The following is an 18,785-nucleotide window of genomic DNA, read 5'->3' as shown; positions in this document are numbered from 1 at the left end:
TTTGGGTCAGTCCAGACAAAGTATTATGTTGTTGTCTTACCGGTAGATGAAGGCAAGAAAATGTCACACTGTTTGTTTGTTTGTTTTACATTCGTCCATTATAGCAAGACTGGTTTTGTCTGAGCAATCCTAGGGTGTGTCTATATAGCAACTAGACACGGTCGGTCTATGTTGGCCCATGCCAGCCAACTCGGGCTCAGGGCTTGGGCTGCGGGGCTGTTTCACTGCAGTGTGGACTTCCGGCCTTGGGCTGGGGCCTGGGCTCTGGGACCCTCCCACCTCCCAGGGGAGCGCTGAGATTCACGTAGGGGCTGCATTAGACAGTCTTGAAGATGAGGATCGGAAGCTTGGATTTGATGGCATTTGTGCTGAATCTCCTCTTTTATCTCAATACTGTCCCCCCGTTTATGTCAGAACATGGGGTGCTATTGCTGGAGTTTTCACTCTGTGGACACAGCTGTGGCATGCAGGGGAGATTTTGATTTTTCCTAACCTCAGATAGGTCCAGATACCCAGGTCTGAGTTAGCTCAACTGAAAAGCTGGGAATTGTCACTCAGTTCCCTCCCTCTTGTTTTTAAATACTTTGATTTTGAAATTTGTTTTATGGATGGCAGCTGTAACAAGCAAGAATTTCTTATATACTTATTTTTTCCACTTACATCTTGCTACTTCTGGGAGGAGTTTTGTGTGGACTTCCTTTTTTCTACTACTTTGTCCTTCTGATTAATTTACTGTTCATGTTTTTGTGTAATTATTTGTAGCAAGATCTGTGTATGCAGTGTTACTATTTGGGAAGTTTCTGGAACTGGATTGCTAAACTGGAAACAGCCCTTCTAGATGGGTCTGACATAAAATTTGTTTGTGTAGGAGGGAGGAAAGGGATTCAGTTAGATGGATATTTATCCACTGTCTGGGAAGACCTACCAAAAATTAGAAGTAATCAAACTAGCATGTAAGGAAACAATTGTTAATGCCGTTGATTTGAGCTTGTTTGATGGCATTTCACAGTTCCTGTAGGACTCCACAATATTTTGCATGTGTCCGTGCTGAAGCGCTGAACTTTAAATGACATCACAGTACTCTGTGAACCCATGAACTCAGTACAGTGAAAGCAATAGGACTAGTTAAGGAGGAAGAAGATTACATTTGGATTTTTCTGAAATTTTTTGAAAATTTGGAATCTGTCCCTTTGTTTACCTCTTATGTCTAAAATCTTTATGTAGTTTCCTAGATGTGCAAAATTATTAGGACCAAAAAAGAGAACTCTGGTTTACTCTTTTACATCACTGCTCTGCAGAATCCTGTTGTTGGAGGAGTTTCATGTCTAACTGTAAAGCCACTAACCATTTATAAGCAGTAATCCGAATCCCTTGGGCTCCACATTCTGAACACTAAGGGTATAATTACCTCCTCTGCAGCCTGAATTCCTCTTTAGCCACCTAGTTGAGTAGTCATAGAGCCAAGCTAACCATACATAGTTAGCAAAAATAATTGTAAATAACGTACACATAATAGAGGTAGCTTTAGTATTAACTCAAAACATTTAGTTTAATTTTTGTAGTTTTTCCACTATTTATGTCAACTTTTTGTTATTTATGGAGTCACCTTGAACTTTACTCAAAATGGTGGCGATATTTCTCTAGTCCTGCAAAGTTCCACAATGCAGATGAGCATGCAGAGTCCTGCCCTTAGGATGGAAGAATTCCATGCACTGCAACAGACTAGGGACCAAGTGGCTAGGCAGCAGTTCTGCAGAAAAGGACCTAGGGGTTACTGTGGACGAGAAGCTGGATATGAGTCAACAGCGTGCCCTTGTTGCCAAGGAGGCTAACAGCATTTTGGGCTGTATAAGTAGAAGCATTGCCAGCAGATCAAGGGACATGATCATTCCCCTCTATTTGGCATTGGTGAGGCCTCATCTGGAGTACTGTGTCCAGTTTTGGGTCCCACACTACAAGAAGGATGTGGAAAAATTGGAAAGAGTCTAGCGGAGGGCAACAAAAATTATTAGGGGGCTGGAGCACATGATTTATGAGGGAACTGGGATTATTTAGTCTGCAGAAGAGAAGAATGAGGGGGGATTTGATAGCTGCTTTCAACTACCTGAAAACGGGTTCCAAAGAAGATGGAGCTAGACTGTTCTCAGTGGTAGCAGATGACTGAACAAGGAGTAATGGTCTCAAATTGCAGTGGAGGAGGTTTAGGTTGGATATTAGGAAAAACTGTTTCACTAGGAGGGTGGTGAAGCACTGGAGTGGGTTCCCTAGGGAGGTGGTGGAATCTCCTTCCTTAAAGGTTTTTAAGGTCAGGCTTGACAAAGCCCTGGCTGGGATGATTTAGTTGGGGTTGGTCCTGCTTTGAGCAGGGGGTTGGACTAGATGACCTCCTGAGGTCCCTTCCAACCCTGATATTCTGATTCTCTAAAAACTTTCAAATGTTTTCAGAGTGCCCAGAGCCTTAAGAAAGGCTCAGGGCTTTCATTCCTAGTGTTTTCTTATTCCAAAAGGAAACTCTGTGGCCTGTTCTGCATCTCTGAATATTGAACAGATTACTTCTGTTTCTGGGCACCATAATCCCTGCTTTCATCTCTCACAATGGATTTGGTGAACTTAACCTTCAAAACGCCTACTTCCACATCTCAGAAAGGTTAAAGCACACATACCTCAGGTTTGTGGAAGGCAGCAGCCGCTACCAGACAGAGGTACTAACTTTTGGGTTAGAAGCAGCTATGTACTTCGCTGTGGTTGTGTCTCATCAGCATTATCAGGGCCTGCAGGTGGAGAGAGATCCTATGATAGTTCCCCTTGTTCCCCATTCTAACCTTCATAGGCTTCACCCTAGATTTCACCAGGCTCTAGCTTGGTTGCTATGAGACAGGTTCCAAGTTCTCTTCTTGTCGATGGGTTTAGCCAGATGCAGGGTAGAAGTGAAGTTTTATTTGACACCTAGGCCTGATGGCAGTCTGCATGTTTGTGACTCTTTCAGAGATGGTTGAATCTGGTGGACCAACCAAATAGTCACAGTTTGGGTGTGACAGCATTTCCTCTCCAGCAAGGATAAGTCTCTGTAGTGTATGCTAGCAGTGAATGTTCTGAAAAGGATCTCTTTCTCTTAGCCTCCTACTTAGAGCCCTATGGGAACAGTGTCATGAATTAGAAAAAGACTTTTTGGCAAACAATCCGACTTTTGTTCTGTAATATGTTGCTTCCACAGAGCAATGCTGACCTTCCGTCTTTACCTCTCCTTAGTAACTATCTGCAAATAAGACTTCATGAAGCAGTCTTGAAATATTGGGCTCTAGGGTATGCAAACTCCCTATAGCTGCTAATTATTGTTCAAAAATGGTTCAGTGGCTGTGGGGTTAGGGGTGTGATTCCTGCAGTGAGGCTCTGTGCATGTGCTAATTTGGAGAACAAGAGTTCCTATTGATAACATCTTTTGAATTATTCTAAACCAGCGCTCTGACTAGCCCCATATCCTATCTGACAGAGACCACTACAGGAAGTTTCAGAAGATGCAAGAAACTCTGTATGTGCCCACAGGGAAGTTCCTTCCTAACCCCCATCGTTTTGAGGTTGGCTTATGTCCTGGAGCATGAAGATTTATATTTTTTCCAAAACTTGTTCAGTTTTTCAATCCTTTATTATTTAGAACTGTATATTCTGTATCCATATAAATGTCCAATCATTTTTTGACTATCAGCAAGCCCAAGGAGGAAGAATGGTGGGAAAGAGTTGAATCTCCGTGCTCAGAAAAAATACCTCTTTTAAGCCTGCAAGTAAATAACAAGTTTTATTTGTTTTGTAGTCATCGTAGTGAAGAAAGGGCGAGTTGATTTTTTTTTTTTTTTAGTAGAGGTGGTTAAATTTTCATGGCAGGTTTGCAAGGGTGCATTTTAATGTAGCTGTTTGTTCAGGAGTCGAACTATATAAATTCTACAGGTGTAGGTGCTTGAAAAGGAAACTAGAACATAGCAGCTTTCAAGTGTTATTTGCTTTGGTAAATAGACCAAGTGTGAGCTTTGTCTGGACTAGGCTTTTTCTCTCTGCAATTTCCCATTGTTGCTAATGTGGGTTCATTCCCAACAGTGGTAGAAGGAGTGCCATTGTAGACAACACACATTTAAATACTGTTTTGTGTAGATTTGCAGTGACCAAGGTAACCTCCTGGAGATCTGCCTACCCCAACATTTCTACTATAATGAACTTATATCAGGGGAAATGATTTGGGTGTGAAGGTGGGGGGGACAAATTAGGGTAGAAAGTGGCACATGAGGCACTTGCAGTTAGTGGATGCTAAAGTTGTATTTGATAGCATGAAATTCGCATAATCCATTTATTTCTTTGAGTGTTTAATTCGTTGAACATCTTTATAAATATCAATGTCTCCTTATGTTTTCAGACATATAACCAAATGCCTGAGTTAAAATGTCACTTGACCAAAGGACTAGTTTAAGGGAGTCGACTGTACCATACATATTTTAACTCCAGTGTATCTAGTAATGCTTCTTCATGAGTGAAGTCTACCCACTGCTTTTCTTTTCCAGATTTGTACTATGGTGGAGAAGCTTTCTCTGTAGAGCAGCCACAATCTTTTACTTGTCCTTATTGTGGAAAAATGGGTTATACGGAAACATCTCTTCAAGAACATGTTACTTCCGAGCATGCAGAAACATCAACAGAAGTGGTAAGCAGAATCACGATTGCTTTTGAATTATGGTGAAAACATGAGAAATTAAAGCTCTACTATGTCATTCATTTTAGTTTGTGTATCTGTTCTAAAAATGATGAGTGGGTGGGTACACAAACACTTGAGAGATTAGAATGTTTGTCATATTTTAAAAACAATTGGAGTGAAGTGTTCTTGTAAGTGATTTTACTAAGTCACATATATGCAACATGATTGAGTCACCATTGCTGTTGGAGCCTTACCTGTTGCATTACCTGACTTTTTTTATTTTATTTAAACCAGCCAGCTTTAATGTTGCATTAACATAGTTTTGAGTGTTTAATTTCTACATCACTTATTTCTTTCTAAATATGAAAGGGGCAGAGAAAAAGTCCTTTAAAAATAATGTTAATATTTGTATTATTTTAGTTAAAGTTCTAAAGTTGAGGAGAATTGGGTAATTGAGCAGTGAGCAACTTTTGCTGATGTTGTATTGGTTGGATACAGTTTTCTATCAAATTTACATTATGCCACCTGTATCTTCGCAATAGAAAAGATGAACTTAACTCTTTAAAATGAAAGCTTAGAAATTGCTGAATATTGTCCAATGCAGAAGAACTCAGGAGAGAGCCTAATATCATGGAATTCACTTTTTGTGCCCACAATTCTCATTCCTAATGTTGACTGCTTTTGGGGGGGAAGCAGGGGGGAGTTCTTGATGCGTATTATGGGACATTTAGAACCTGCTTTATGCTAATTGTCCCAACAGCACTTCTCTCAGCCCAGCCACCAAATCACCACACTGTCCATATTCTGTAGACTGGAGTAACTGTATGGTTTTTATTCTGTGGAAGTGGGCAAGGATTTGCACCCGACTTGTAACAGCCTATTTTAAACTACTTTTTCTCTTTTCAATGAATCTGGCATTGTTTGTAGAAATACTTCAAAAAGTTGTTCAGTTAATACTTATTAAAAGTTATCCGACACGTTCTTCTGGTTGTTAAAATGGATAGCACAATTCCATGGAAGGGACCTCAGTAGGTCATCTAGTGCAATCCCTGCACTCGAGACCATTCCTGACAGGTATTTGTCTAACCTGTTCTTTTCCAGTGTCAAGTCAGTATGGCACATTTTGGATTTCTAACTCCAGAATCATCTAGGGCGTTATCACAACATCCTTTCTTTTCTGAAAGTCCAGGCATTACCAGAAAAAGGTTATACCACCTAATGACTGCTCTTGAGATTGCTATATATATGCACAGAGTCTTAAAGTGCTTCATTTGTACAAAGATAGGGCTAATGGGTAACCCACTACACTGTTTTAAAAAAACAAACCTGCAGCAGCGAGTCTCGAAGCCCAGGTCACCTGACTCAGACTCGTGGTAGGGGACTGAAAATAGCAGTGTAGATGTTTCTATGCAAGCTGGAGCCCAGACTCTGAGACCCACCCTCCTTGTTGGTTTTCAGAGCCAAGACTTCAGCCCAAGTGGGAACATCTACACTGCTAATTTTAGCCCTGTAGTGTGAGCCATGTGAGCCTAGGTCAGTTGACCTGGGCTCTGAGACTTGCTGCTGAGGTTGTGTGGGGCTGTTTTTTTCCCCCTTCCCAGTGTAGATGTAGCCAGTGTGGCCTTCCCATCAAGGAAGGGTAGCTGCGTCCTGCTGAGGAACTTAGGATTTGACTATCGCTTGTTCAGTGGTCCATAACATTAAAATGCTATGGTATCTTGGTCCTGTAAGGTGGGTTTTGCTTTCTCTCTATTATTGATCACTCGATTTCCTTATGATTTCAATAGTAGTAATCAGTTCACAGCAGCTAGGGGCTGGTCTGTACTACAGAGTTAGGTCGGCTTAACTACGTTGCTCAGGACTGTGAAGCCCTGGTGTATACACTGCTAGGTCAAGGGAAGAATTCTATGATCAACCTAGCTACCTCTCAGAGAGGTGGATTTACTACTAACCGCTGCAACTGTGCCAGTCTAGCATTTCTAGTGTAGGCCTACTCTGTGGTATTCAACTGCGCATTATACAATAAGAGTTGTAGATATTTCTGTCTCTGAAACTTTTTCTGAACATGGGAAATAGCCCTCTTTACTATGTCTAAGAAGGCTTGGATCTGTTCAAGAACAGTTTGCAATCTGTCTTTGATGCCTTATAAATGCTTTGTTCTTGACCTTTATTGTGATGGTCTGAAACTAATGACTATACACCTCAGCTATTTAGGAACGGATGAGCTCTAGATTACTTTTGTCTTAGAAAAGTCCACAGCTCTTCACTGCCTGATTTAAACAAAAATACCTACTAGACAATTTCTGCAACACAGTTCTTAAGCTATTCTAGATTCTCCCAGGAATCAAACAGTTCATGTATGGATGATTTTTATGCTTCAGGAATATGTGGGACATTGAGTGAATGCATTTGTTGCTCAGTTTTATCTTTGTATGCTATTGGTTGATATAAAAATATGAAAGCTTGAAACGGATTGCATCAGACCTAATGTATGATAGGGAAATGACTCATCATTTCAGATTTCTTTCTCTCTTCTGACTCCTTTATTTTATTTTTTCACATTTCAAAGAAGAATGTAACACATGGATTTGAGAGTTAGAATGAGGGTGTTGATTCTGTTTAGACCTAGGCCTGGTCTACACTATGAGTTTAGGTTGAATTTAGCAGCATTAAATCGAATTAACCCGCACCCGTCCACACAATGAAGCCATTTACTTCGACATAAAGGGCTCTTAAAATCGATTTCTGTACTCCTCCCCGATGAGGGGAGTAGCGCCGAAATCGACATTGCCATTTCGAATTAGGCTTAGTGTGGCCGCAATTCGACGGTATTGGCCTCCAGGAGCTATCCCACAGTGCACCATTGTGACCGCTCTGGACAGCAATCTGAACTCGGATGCACTGGCCAGGTAGACAGGAAAAGCCCCGCGAACTTTTGAATTTCATTTCCTGTTTGCCCAGCGTGGAGCGCTGATCAGCACAGGTGACCATGCAGAGCTCATCAGCACAGCCAGAATCAAAAAAGAGCTCCAGCATGGACCGTAAGGGAGGTACTGGATCTGATCTCTGTATGGGGAGATGAATCTGTTCTATCAGAACTCCGTTCCAAAAGACGAAATGCCAAAACATTTGGAAAAAATCTCCAAGGCCATGATGGACAGAGGCCACAACAGGGACTCAACACAGTGCTGCATGAAACTTAAGGAGCTGAGACAAGCGTACCAGAAAGCCAAAGAATCAAATGGACGCTCACGGAGGGACTGACGACTGTAGCTATCCCACAGTTCCCGCACTCTCCGAAAACCATTTGAATTCTGGGTTGAGCTCCCAATGCCTGAAGGGTCAAAAACATTGTCGCGGGTGGTTCAGGGTATATGTCATCAGCCCCTCCACCATGAAACCTCGGTGAGGTCGGTCGGGGTGCCTGGGCAGACATGGGTGCTCCTGGCTGGCCTTGGTGAGGTTGGTCGGGGGCGCCTGGACAAAAATGGGAATGACTCCAGGTCATTCTCTTCTTTAAGTTTTGTGTAATGGAGATTCAGTCCTGCCTGGAATATCATGCCAGCTGGAGGCTTCTGCCTCAGGCTGCTCTCCCAGTCGGCAGCACCACGCGGTCGCACCTACCCCTTGCTCCCAGGGCTCACAATCAGATACTTAAACCTCTACATTTTGCTGCAAATAAAAAAGTAAAGCTGCCGTTTAGAACTGTCCCCCAACATGCATATCCTGGGACATTTTGTATTTTACCAGTGTCAACCGAAGGCCCACACACAAATGGAGATTCAGTCCTGCCTTTGCTTCTATCCTAGTGCTCATCACAGATTCCCATTTTCAGCTATAGGCTGAGCAAGTGCAGAATGGTGGTTCGCTCTACTTCGCTGTAAGCCAACCGCCCTCCCCTCCCCCCTTTGATCTCTGCTTGCAGAGGCAATAAAGTCAGTGTTGTTTCAAATTCATGCATTCTTTATTACTTCATCACACAAAAGGGGGGATAACTGCCAAGGTAGCCCGGGAGGGGTGGGGGAGGAGGGAAGCAATGGGTGAGGTTGTTGTAGGGGCACCCCCTAGAATGGCATGCAGCTCATCATTTCTGCGGGATGTCTGGGGCTCTGACCCGGAGCGGCCGTTTGTCTCTCTGGTTCTTTAGTAGGCTTGCCTGATATCCTAGGCAGGACTGACTCTCCATTAGACAAAACTTAAAGAAGAGAATGACCTGGGGAGTCATTCCCATTTTTGTCCAGGTGCCCTCAACCGACCTCACCGAGGCCAGCCAGGAACACCCATGACAGCAGCAGATGGTACAGTATGACTGGTAACAGTCTTTGCCAACTTGTAAAGCAGCAGACGGCTCAGTATGGCTGGTAACCGTCTTTGCCAACTTGCAAAGGCAAAGGGTTGCTGCTCTGTAGCGCTGCAGTACCGCGTCTGTCAGCAGCATCCAATAGACATACGGTGACAGTGAAAAAAGGTTGAATGGGCTCCATGGTTGCCGTGCTATGGCGTCTGCCCGGGCAATCCAGGGAAAAGGGCGCGAAATGATTGTCTGCCGTTGCTTTCACGAAGGGAGGATTGACTGACGACATTTACCCATAACCAGCCGTGACAAATTTTTGGCCCCATCAGGCATTGGGAGCTCAACCCATAATTCCAATGGGCGGGGGAGACTGCGGGAACTATGGGATAGCTCTGGGATAGCTACCCACAGTGCAACACTCCAGAAGTCGACGGTAGCCTCGGTACATGGATGCACACTGCCAAATGAATGTGCTTAGTGTGGCCGCATGCACTCGACTTTATACAATCTGCCAAAAATCGAATTCTGTAAAATCGGAGTAATCCCACAGTGTAGACATACCCATAGACACTGGTATCAAGTGCGGGTGCACATCACTTTCTTCTTCCTGCTTCTCCCTCACCCCCCCCCCCCCTCCGGGCTGGTCTCTTTTAGATAATTTCAGGTTTTACTTTAATTGCTACATTTAAATACAGTGATTGCAATAAAACCCCTAAATTTAGATGCGTTTTTGTCATTGGTGTGGTGATGTAATTCTGATTCATGCCACTTGATGTCAGTGAAACTTTGTAGATACAGACTGTTGTGTGATTCTGAGTTTCTCCAATTGGCACATTTTGGTCTGCAGCTGTGTTTAAAAATGTCTTTTTTCATTTGCACTTGAGGCCAAAGTTCGTAGTATTGAGCACCTGCCTCTCTGTTAATTTTCGTGGGAGTTGTGGTGCTCCACCTGTCTGAAAAGGGAACCCTGGTTCTTTATTTGCAGATCAGTCTCCAGTATTTTTATATCCATATCTTTGTTCCTAGCTTGTGGTGTTGAAGGATATTTTCATCCATAGTACTTTATTCATAGCACCCATGCACATTTGCATGATGTGTTAGTAAAGAGCTGAATTTAGCCTTGGTTATAAAGTCTCTTAATTGTAGGTAGATATAAAACTGTTTGTTTCAATATTGTAGTGTTGCTGAAGTTAAGCAAAGAATATAAGCACATGACTGAGGAGAAAATCATTCAGGTTTATAACGGCTTTGAGCCATGTTTTGAAACAATTGTCCTTGCTTAGATACTGACATTAAGCAAGTACTTACAGTAGGAGTGGTAATCAAAATATGCTTGTATATATAAAAGCTTTCTGACTTTCAGCCAGATTTGCAGGGCTAATTGGATTGTTTTTACCTGTATCTGGTAATTCTTCTTTTAGGCAGCAGGTTAAAGAACTCAGTTCAACAGAATAAATCTGATCCTATTCAAACATTGCCATGTCAATGTGTATGACTGGCTAGAATTGAAATTTTTGCCTTTCCTTATATGTAGTGATTACATAGTTGGAAGATTCCAGTTCAGAAAGGCAACACCCCCCCCCCAATTTCTTTGGACATTTGTAGTATTGTAATAATTGGTAGTATTACCCCTTGATATTTGAACTTAGTAGCGAGGCTGGCTGGAAAACAAGAATTCTGTTTCATGAAAAATGTTCAGAGTTTCAGAATTTGTTTTCATTCCAATGTGGAACAAAATCAACATCTTTCAAGTTGCTTCCTTTCTTGTCCCTCCCTCCCCTCCCCCCGAAAAAAAAAATGACCCACCTGCCCCAACTGGAATAGCCAATGGTTAGAGTGCTCACCAGGGATGTGAGAGACCTAGGTTCAAGTCCCCTTCTCTGCCTGATTCAGAGCAAGGACATGAACCTGGATCTTCCACATCTCAGGTGAGTGCCCAAAGCACCAGGCTATTAGCTATTCCGGGCTCTCTCTCTCTCACCAAAAATTCCATCCTGGATCTGCCCAACAAGACCTTTGGCAAAGCTGATGCATTTTGATGAATCAGCATTTTCTGACCCCCACCCCCAAAAAAAATTATTGAAAAATTCTTGACCTGTTCTGTTTATTATGTGCTCAGTGTACTTGAAAAATTGCTGTCCAGAGCGGTCACAATGGTGCACTGTGAGATAGATCCCGGAGGTCAATACCATCGAATTGTGGCCACACTACCCTAATTCAAAATGGCAATATCGATTTTGGCGCTACTCCGCTCGTCGGGGAGGAGTACAGAAATCGATTTTAAGAGCCCTTTATTTCGAAATAAATGGCTTCGTTGTGTGGACGGGTGCAGGGTTAATTCGATTTAACGCTGCTAAATTAGAATTAAACTCATAGACCAAGCCCAAGGCACAAAAGGAGATCAAACTAGCTAGAGACATAAAGGGTAACAAGAAAACATTCTATGAATACATTAGAAGCAAGAGGAAGACCAAGGACAGGATAGGCCCATTACTCAATGAGGTGGGGGAAGACAATAACAGAAAATGTGGAAATGGCAGAGGTGCTTAATGACTTCTTTGTTTCGGTTTTCACCAAGAAGGTTGGCGCTGATTGGACACCTAACATAGTAAATGCCAGTGAAAATGAGGTAGAATCAGAGGCTAAAATAAGTAAATTGTGTCAAATCAACCTGATAGCTCTCTTTGACAGGGTAACAAGCCTTGTGGATGGGGGGAAGCGGTAGACGTGGTATATCTGGACTTTAGTAAGGCTTTTGATACTGTCTCACATGACCTTCTCATAAACAAACTAGGGAAATGCAACCTAGATGGAGCTACTATAAGGTGGGTGCAAAACTGGTTGGAAAAACGTTCCCAGAGAGTAGTTATCAGTGGTTCACAGTCATGTTGGAAGGACATAACGAGTGGGGTCCCGTAGGGATCAGTTCTGGGTCCGGTTCTGTTCAATATCTTCATCAATGATTTCGGGGTTGCAAGTGCTTTGGAGGATAGGATTAAAGTCAAAATATCTGGACAAACGGTAGAAATGGTCTGAAGTAAATAGGATGAAATTCAATAAGGACAAATGCAGAGTACTCCTCCACTTAGGAAGGAACAATCAGTTGCACACATACAAAATGGGAAATGACTGCCTAAGAAGGAGTACTGCGAAAAGGGATCTCGGGGTCATAGTGGATCACAAGTTAAGTATGAGTCAACAGTGTAACACGTTACCAAACGTGTGCCTCTGGCTTTCAAGAGCAAACGTACATTCTGGGATGTATTAGCAGGAGTGTTGTAAGCAAGACATGAGAAAAAAATAGTTGGGGATTGGTCCTGCTTTGAGCAGGGGGTTGGACTAGATGACCTCCTGAGGTCCCTTCCAACCCTGATATTCTATGATTCTAAGTAATTCTTCCACTCTACTCCACGCTGATTAGGTCTCAACTGGAGTATTGTGTCCAGTTCTGGGCGCCACATTTCAGGAAAGAGGTGGACAAATTGGAGAAAGTCCAGAGAAGAGCAACAAAAATTATAAAAGGTCTAGAAAACATGATCTATGAGGGAAGATTGAAAAAATTGGGTTTGTTTAGTCTGGAGAAGAGAAGACTGAGAGGGGACATAAGTTTTCAAATACATAAAAGGTTGTTACAAGGAGGAGGGAGAAAAATTATTATTGTTAACTTCTGAGGATAGGACAAGAAGCAATGGGCTTAAATTGCAGCAAGGGAGGTTTAGGTTGGACATTAAGAAAAACGTCCTAATTGTCAGGGTGGTTAAGCACTGGAATAAATTGCCTAGGGAGGTTGTGGAATCTCCATCATTGGAGATTTTTAAGAGCAGGTTAGACAAACACCTGTCAGGGATGGTTTAGTTATTACTTAGTCCTGCCATGAGTGCAGGGGACTGGACTAGATGACCTCTCGAGGTCCCTTCCAGTCCTATGATTCATATTGAGAGCTATAAACCACGTGTCTTTCTCCAGGGATGGGATTATTGAAGTGTGACCATGCAAAATCTCATCTTGCAAATAAAGTGGTTGAGATTGTGGAGATCAAGGATAGGTCTCTACCTTCCCATCTTCTTGAGGACTAGGACGTATGTAGAGTAAAAACCTTTCCCTTGGGGTTGAAGATGTACGTGCTCCATTGCGCATTGCTGGAAGAGTTCCAGGGGATTCCTGCTCTTTAGCTATCCTGTTATCCTGCCCTCCACCCCACCTTCATTACTTCACTGCTACGGTGGAAAAAAATTTGGGACGGGGGAGGGGAGGAGTCTAGAGTAGATAGTTTGAAGATCCTTGGACTCTCTAAATGTTGTTATGGGAGGCAGCCTGTTCAGATGCTATCCAACAGTGATATGTTACAAATACAAATATTCCCTTTTGGAGTAGTTTTATTCTCACTCTTCCTATAAAATGAATGGGAGAGAGTGCCTCTGGCTTTCAAGAGCAAAGAATGAACAAGATGATGTCGCCATGTTTGGTGCATGTCAGCTGTTAGCAACGTGTAAACAAACCCTCTCTATCTGCATAGAAATTAGCATATGAAAACAAATTGTAAAACCAGAGAGTTACAAATCTGATTTGAAAATAAATTTCACGTTGGGTTTCTTGGGTGTTACTAAAAACATGACTTAGGCTAGTCTACGCTGGCAATGCTAAAATGTGACTTTAATGTGACTTAAAGAAGAACAGGAGGACTTGTGGCACCTTAGAGACTAACAAATTTATTAGAGCATAAGCTTTCGTGGACTACAGCCCACTTCTTCGGATGCAATATGCATCCGAAGAAGTGGGCTGTAGTCCACGAAAGCTTATGCTCTAATAAATTTGTTAGTCTCTAAGGTGCCACAAGTCCTCCTGTTCTTCTTTTTGCGGATACAGACTAACACGGCTGCTACTCTGAAACCTTTTAATGTGACTTGTTAGTCACGGCAGAGCTCTGGGAGAGAACTCTCCCAGTGTTCTAAAAAACCCACCTCCACGAGGGGCGTAGCTCCCAGCGCTGGGGCACTGTTTACACTGGCACGTTACAGCACTGAAACTTGCTGTGCTCAGTGGGGTGTTTTTTCACACCCCTGAGCGAGAAAGTTGCAGAGCTGTAAAGTGCCAGTGTAGACAAGCCCTAAGAGGGGAACACAATGTTGTTGGGTTTTTTATTTATTTATTTTATTTATTTTTACACTAGTTAAGCTAATAGTGCTTCTTGAACACTCTTTTTTTTTAACTACTTTTTACCTGTGGCTACACATATGCAGCATTAGAATTTGTTTATTAAAGCATAATAGTTTCTTATTGTTAAGAGATCAGCCAAGAATGATGAATGCGTGTTGCTGTTTTGTGAAGTTGTTAAACTCGTTTTTCTGACTTTGTCATTTCAGATTTGTCCAATATGTGCAGCGTTACCTGGAGGGGATCCTAATCATGTCACAGATGACTTTGCAGCACATCTTACACTGGAACACAGAGCTCCTAGAGACTTAATATCCTTTCTCAAGTCAAGTAAAAAGGCGGGATTGTATTGCATATAATATTAACTACTTGTTTTGATTTTACAAGCAAGTTGTGGCATTTTCATTCCACTAGCCTCTCAGAACTGCCGCTTAATTTAGTTGTTGGAAAACCAGGATATGAAAGAGCTACAGTAGAATTAAATGTACTACCAATAAAAATACAAAGTTGCTAGTGTTTTTGAAAACCAACACATAGATGCAAATAAAATTGCCTGCTGACAGTATCGGTCTAAAGCCGCGGTTTTCAACCTTTTTTCATTTGCGGAGCCCTAAAACATTTCAAATGGAGGTGCAGACCCCTTTGGAAATCTTAGACATAGTCTGTGGACCCCCAGGGTCAGCGGACCCCAGGTTGAAAACCACTGGTCTAAAGCAGTAATATAAATGCACCAGTACATTGCAAATAATTACACACCAAACATGAGGAATCAGTTTATACCATAAACAATTTTTTGAGGGGTTGAGAGGTGGCTGTGGGTTGATTTTGATAAGTGACTTTTTTTTTAAATTTTACTTCAGCTATATATTGCCATTTTTAATGGGATACTTTCATGCTTTTTGATGGCATTTTTATGATAATTAGAGAAGTTAACAGGAGATTCCTTGTAACTTTGGGCTGATTTTTCATTAGCTTGGGTATAGATTGTAGGGATTTATCCTGTTTTTCTGCTGACTGAAGAGCTAAAGCGGCTCTCATAGAATCTCAGGGGTAGAAGGGACCTCAGCAGGTCATCTAGTCCAACCCCCTGGTCAAAGCAGGACCAATCCCTAGACAGATTTTTACCCCATTTCCCTTAATGGCCCCCTCAAGGATTGAACTCACAACCCCGGGTTTAGCAGGCCAATGCTCAAACCACTGAGCTATCCCTCTCCGCCTTCTCAATACGTACTGCTCTGTAGAAACATATTTCTGTTTATTTTCTTTTGCGTCAATTAATGTGATACTTTTGTTCTAATTTAATTTTTTTGCTGGGCAACTTCCTACAGCATATTGAGAGTTCATTGTAATTACTCTAGACAGTGAAATACACATAGAATAGTTGCTGGTAATAGGATTAAAGCATTTATAATTGTCATAAAATGTTTCTATATCTCTAAAAGAAATTTTAATAATCATGTTTTAATTGAAAGAGTGAATTTACGTCACTTATCCATTTTTTCCGGTTAGGTATTCTTTCAAAAAACCATCAAAAGTTTCTCATTCTGGAGGAGAGTAGATAGTGTTTGAGGTAATAGTTGCAATTCTATTGTGATTTTATTTGATTGCCTTTAGTGTTAGCATTTAAATGGTCCCAATTACACATTGAAGTTAACTTCTTATTGTGGTGAATGAGGTGTTGAATTAGAATGTACACCTTTGGTATTCTTCTTGCCCTCCCCCCAGGTGTCTTCCCCCCAAGCTGTTCTAAGGAGTATTTGAGGCTGCCTCACATATTGATGAAACTGGTCGCTAATTTTCAATTAAAGAGCTTTTATTACCAGCAGTGAAGAAGAGCCAGAAAAATCAGAGCTAGCTTTTAAGATAGTAAGTTAAGGTTGCAGTGCTAACCTTTACAAAATGAATATTTTGGTTTCTAAACTAGGCATAGTCCATATCTGATATGGAGGGTGTTAGACATTAAGAAAATTAAAGATGGAAGCTCACACTGCCTTATGATGCACTTACAAACACAACAGCTTGGGGAGCATTGTGCAGGCTTACTGGAGCCATTGGGTTCCCTTTCCTTATTGCTCAGTAACTAAGGGCTTGGGGGAGAGGGTCACTGAGAAGAAACATCTATTTCTTCAAGCAGTCAGCAGTGGAAAAGAGGGAGGAGAGCTATTAAAACACTGCTGTGTGATGTCCTGATATTATTTTGCTGCACTTGTATCTAAGCATGAGCTCTTAACACATGTGGACTCTGGGAGAGTTAAGATCCAGATCTGAGCTTTAGAGTATTATCAGTTTACATCTAAGACTAATTCCCAAAATATTGTGCCTTTTGTCACCAAAAAGTAAGCGTGTGAAATCCATGGCTCCTGTTGGCACTCGGAATCCCTTAGTGGACACCTACATCATTTGGAAGATCTTTAGTATAGGGCTGTGATTAAAATAGACTAGGAAGCCTTTGTATGTAGTGGTGTTATAGCTGTGTTGGTCCCAGGATATTAGAGACACAAGGTGTGTGAGGTAATATCTTTTATTGGCTACAGGCTCTGGTTGCATAATTAAGATTGAGTTGTTTTATACTTGACAAAGAAGTTGAATACCTGTCTGAAGAATACAGTGTGTCATCCCCAAGCCCATTCTGCTGGTAAAGCTCTCGCGTTTAACACTCTATCAAACAATTTGATATTTTCTTAACTGTTTGGTTACGATGAGTCCAGCGGTGTTCGGCATGTGCGTAGAATGTTTCACCCAGGCCGGGGTTTGGGAGGCCCTCGCGCACGTAGATCAAACATGCACTTTACTAGCAGTTCCACTGGTGGGCTTTCATCTTCGCAGAGTTCATATTCTCCAAGCAATAGGGAAGCTATGGATCCTATAGCTGGTAAGAGTCATAATTCCTTATTTTCCCTTTAGAGTTTCTCTCCACATGTAGTGACCAAATCCAAGAGAATGGTTGCTCTGCTAGTCCATATTTTGTGTGTGTGTGTGTGTGTGTGTGCGCGCGCGCGCGCACTAGGACCTTCTCTCCCTTCCCCCAAATGAGAAGATTTTATTGATAGCAATGTGCCTTCTTCCAAGGTAACGTTGAAAGTTAAAAACAGATTGTCATGTGAGGTGATGCTTCCAAATCTGAGTCTTAAAAAGAAATTTACTAAAAGTTCAGTAACAAGCCCCTGGTTGAGTTGTATAGAAGGATTGAACCCAGGATCTCTGAATCTAAAAACTCTGGTCCTTTAAATTCCAAAGGTCTCTGGTCCAGTCCCCTCAGACAGCCTACCTGCAGGCATTGTTACATATTTTAAAAGTGAACAGTGTTTTCAAAATCCATTATCTACCTCAATGCTTCTAATTTGTATTTGTCACGTGTATAGAATTACTCATGGGGAAGATTAGGTACTGTATCTGAATCCTTACTCCACACAAAAATGCTATACTTCAGCGTTAATCAAGATTAAATGAGCTACATTTTGATATTATTGATAAACATTACAAAATGTCGTCTGTTTGCATTCAGACTGAATGGCAGACTTGATAATTTTAAAATAAATTTTCAAAGATTACTAAAATAGCCTGTTGTAATTGTAAGCATTTGGGGCAGCTTCTGGTCAAGTTCAGAAGAGTTTGGGGAGAGGAAAATTTCTTACTTTCAAGTTCCAAATAGACGTTTGTGGATTTTTAGAATGTACATGGATACCCTTTTAAGTATTATTGTTCCACTTTTATGATTCTGGGGGGGCGGGGAGGGAACTTGTCTATAATGAGATTGTGACATACCAGGGTACAATCCAGACTAATGAGCAGCTGTGTCACCCCTGCCCTGCAGCCTTGGGTGCCTTGCAATGCCTTGCTGATGGAGCTCCCACCTGGGCCACTAACAAACAGTGGTCCAGCATGCAAGCCACACCCTGAGTGTCTGTGTGTACCTGCAGCCTGCCAGCCACACAGCGGTTACACTCTGACTCTTACCAGCCTTGGTTATCATTACGGGGTGACCCCAACACACCCCAGTCTTACATTTCCCCTCCAGAAATGTACGTCCTGTACTGCCCAGCCTTCTCCTGGACAATACAGTAAAGTAAGATGGAAGAAAATTATGACCTGTTATATGAAAGGGCAGTAGAAGTTACTTTAAAAAAAAAACAAAAAACCTGTAATGCAATTATTCTGTCTCAAGAATTAAGGGCTTTGTTTATTTTTGTAGCCCACATTTCCATAGCAAAATGGGTACATTTAAAAATAGCAATGTTAAAATTACGTGAATCGAGTCCAGGTTTTAATTACTTGGAGCCACCCTCATGAGTTTGGAGTGTCCCCTTGTTTCAATCAGTGCAAAGTGGCGAGCATGCCACTTGCTTCCAACTTCCAAAACCTTTCCGGGACTAATACAAAGGTATAAACATTTCAGAGGGATAATTGTTTGCAAAAGACAAAATTTCCCTCCTCCCTCCCCAAACAAAACACAACAAACTAACGCTTCCTACAAGCTTTTTGAATGCACATAGGTTCTATCATAACATATGGGCAGTATTTTTTTTTTACACTGTTTATTTTTGAAAATACCTTTTTTGTACAGACAAAACTCACCAGAGTTCCCACTCGGATCCCCCTGAAACTGAACAATTCCGTATTAGCCCTGTCCAAAGCCAGACATGTCTTTATCTAGACAGG

At 41.8% G+C, this 18,785-nt stretch overlaps 1 protein-coding gene across 2 annotated transcripts in view; it reads left to right on the top strand.

The window, feature by feature from the left end:
• The window catches only part of KCMF1 (potassium channel modulatory factor 1), a 71,048-nt gene that overhangs the window by 42,582 nt on the left and 9,681 nt on the right, over nucleotides 1–18,785 (top strand). For both annotated transcript variants that reach the window (XM_065549822.1, XM_005278878.4), the window contains exons 3-5: nucleotides 4,548–4,687; nucleotides 14,336–14,437; nucleotides 16,824–16,998. In XM_065549822.1, coding sequence (XP_065405894.1) covers nucleotides 4,548–4,687; nucleotides 14,336–14,437; nucleotides 16,824–16,998 — 417 coding nt within the window. The remainder of the gene's footprint in view (nucleotides 1–4,547; nucleotides 4,688–14,335; nucleotides 14,438–16,823; nucleotides 16,999–18,785) is intronic.

This window comes from Chrysemys picta, chromosome 6 (assembly GCF_011386835.1).
Source record: "Chrysemys picta bellii isolate R12L10 chromosome 6, ASM1138683v2, whole genome shotgun sequence".
In the NCBI taxonomy this organism is placed as follows: domain Eukaryota; kingdom Metazoa; phylum Chordata; order Testudines; family Emydidae; genus Chrysemys; species Chrysemys picta.
The sequence above is the reverse complement of the archived record's forward strand: the minus strand, read 5'-3'. Positions and strand labels throughout refer to the sequence as shown.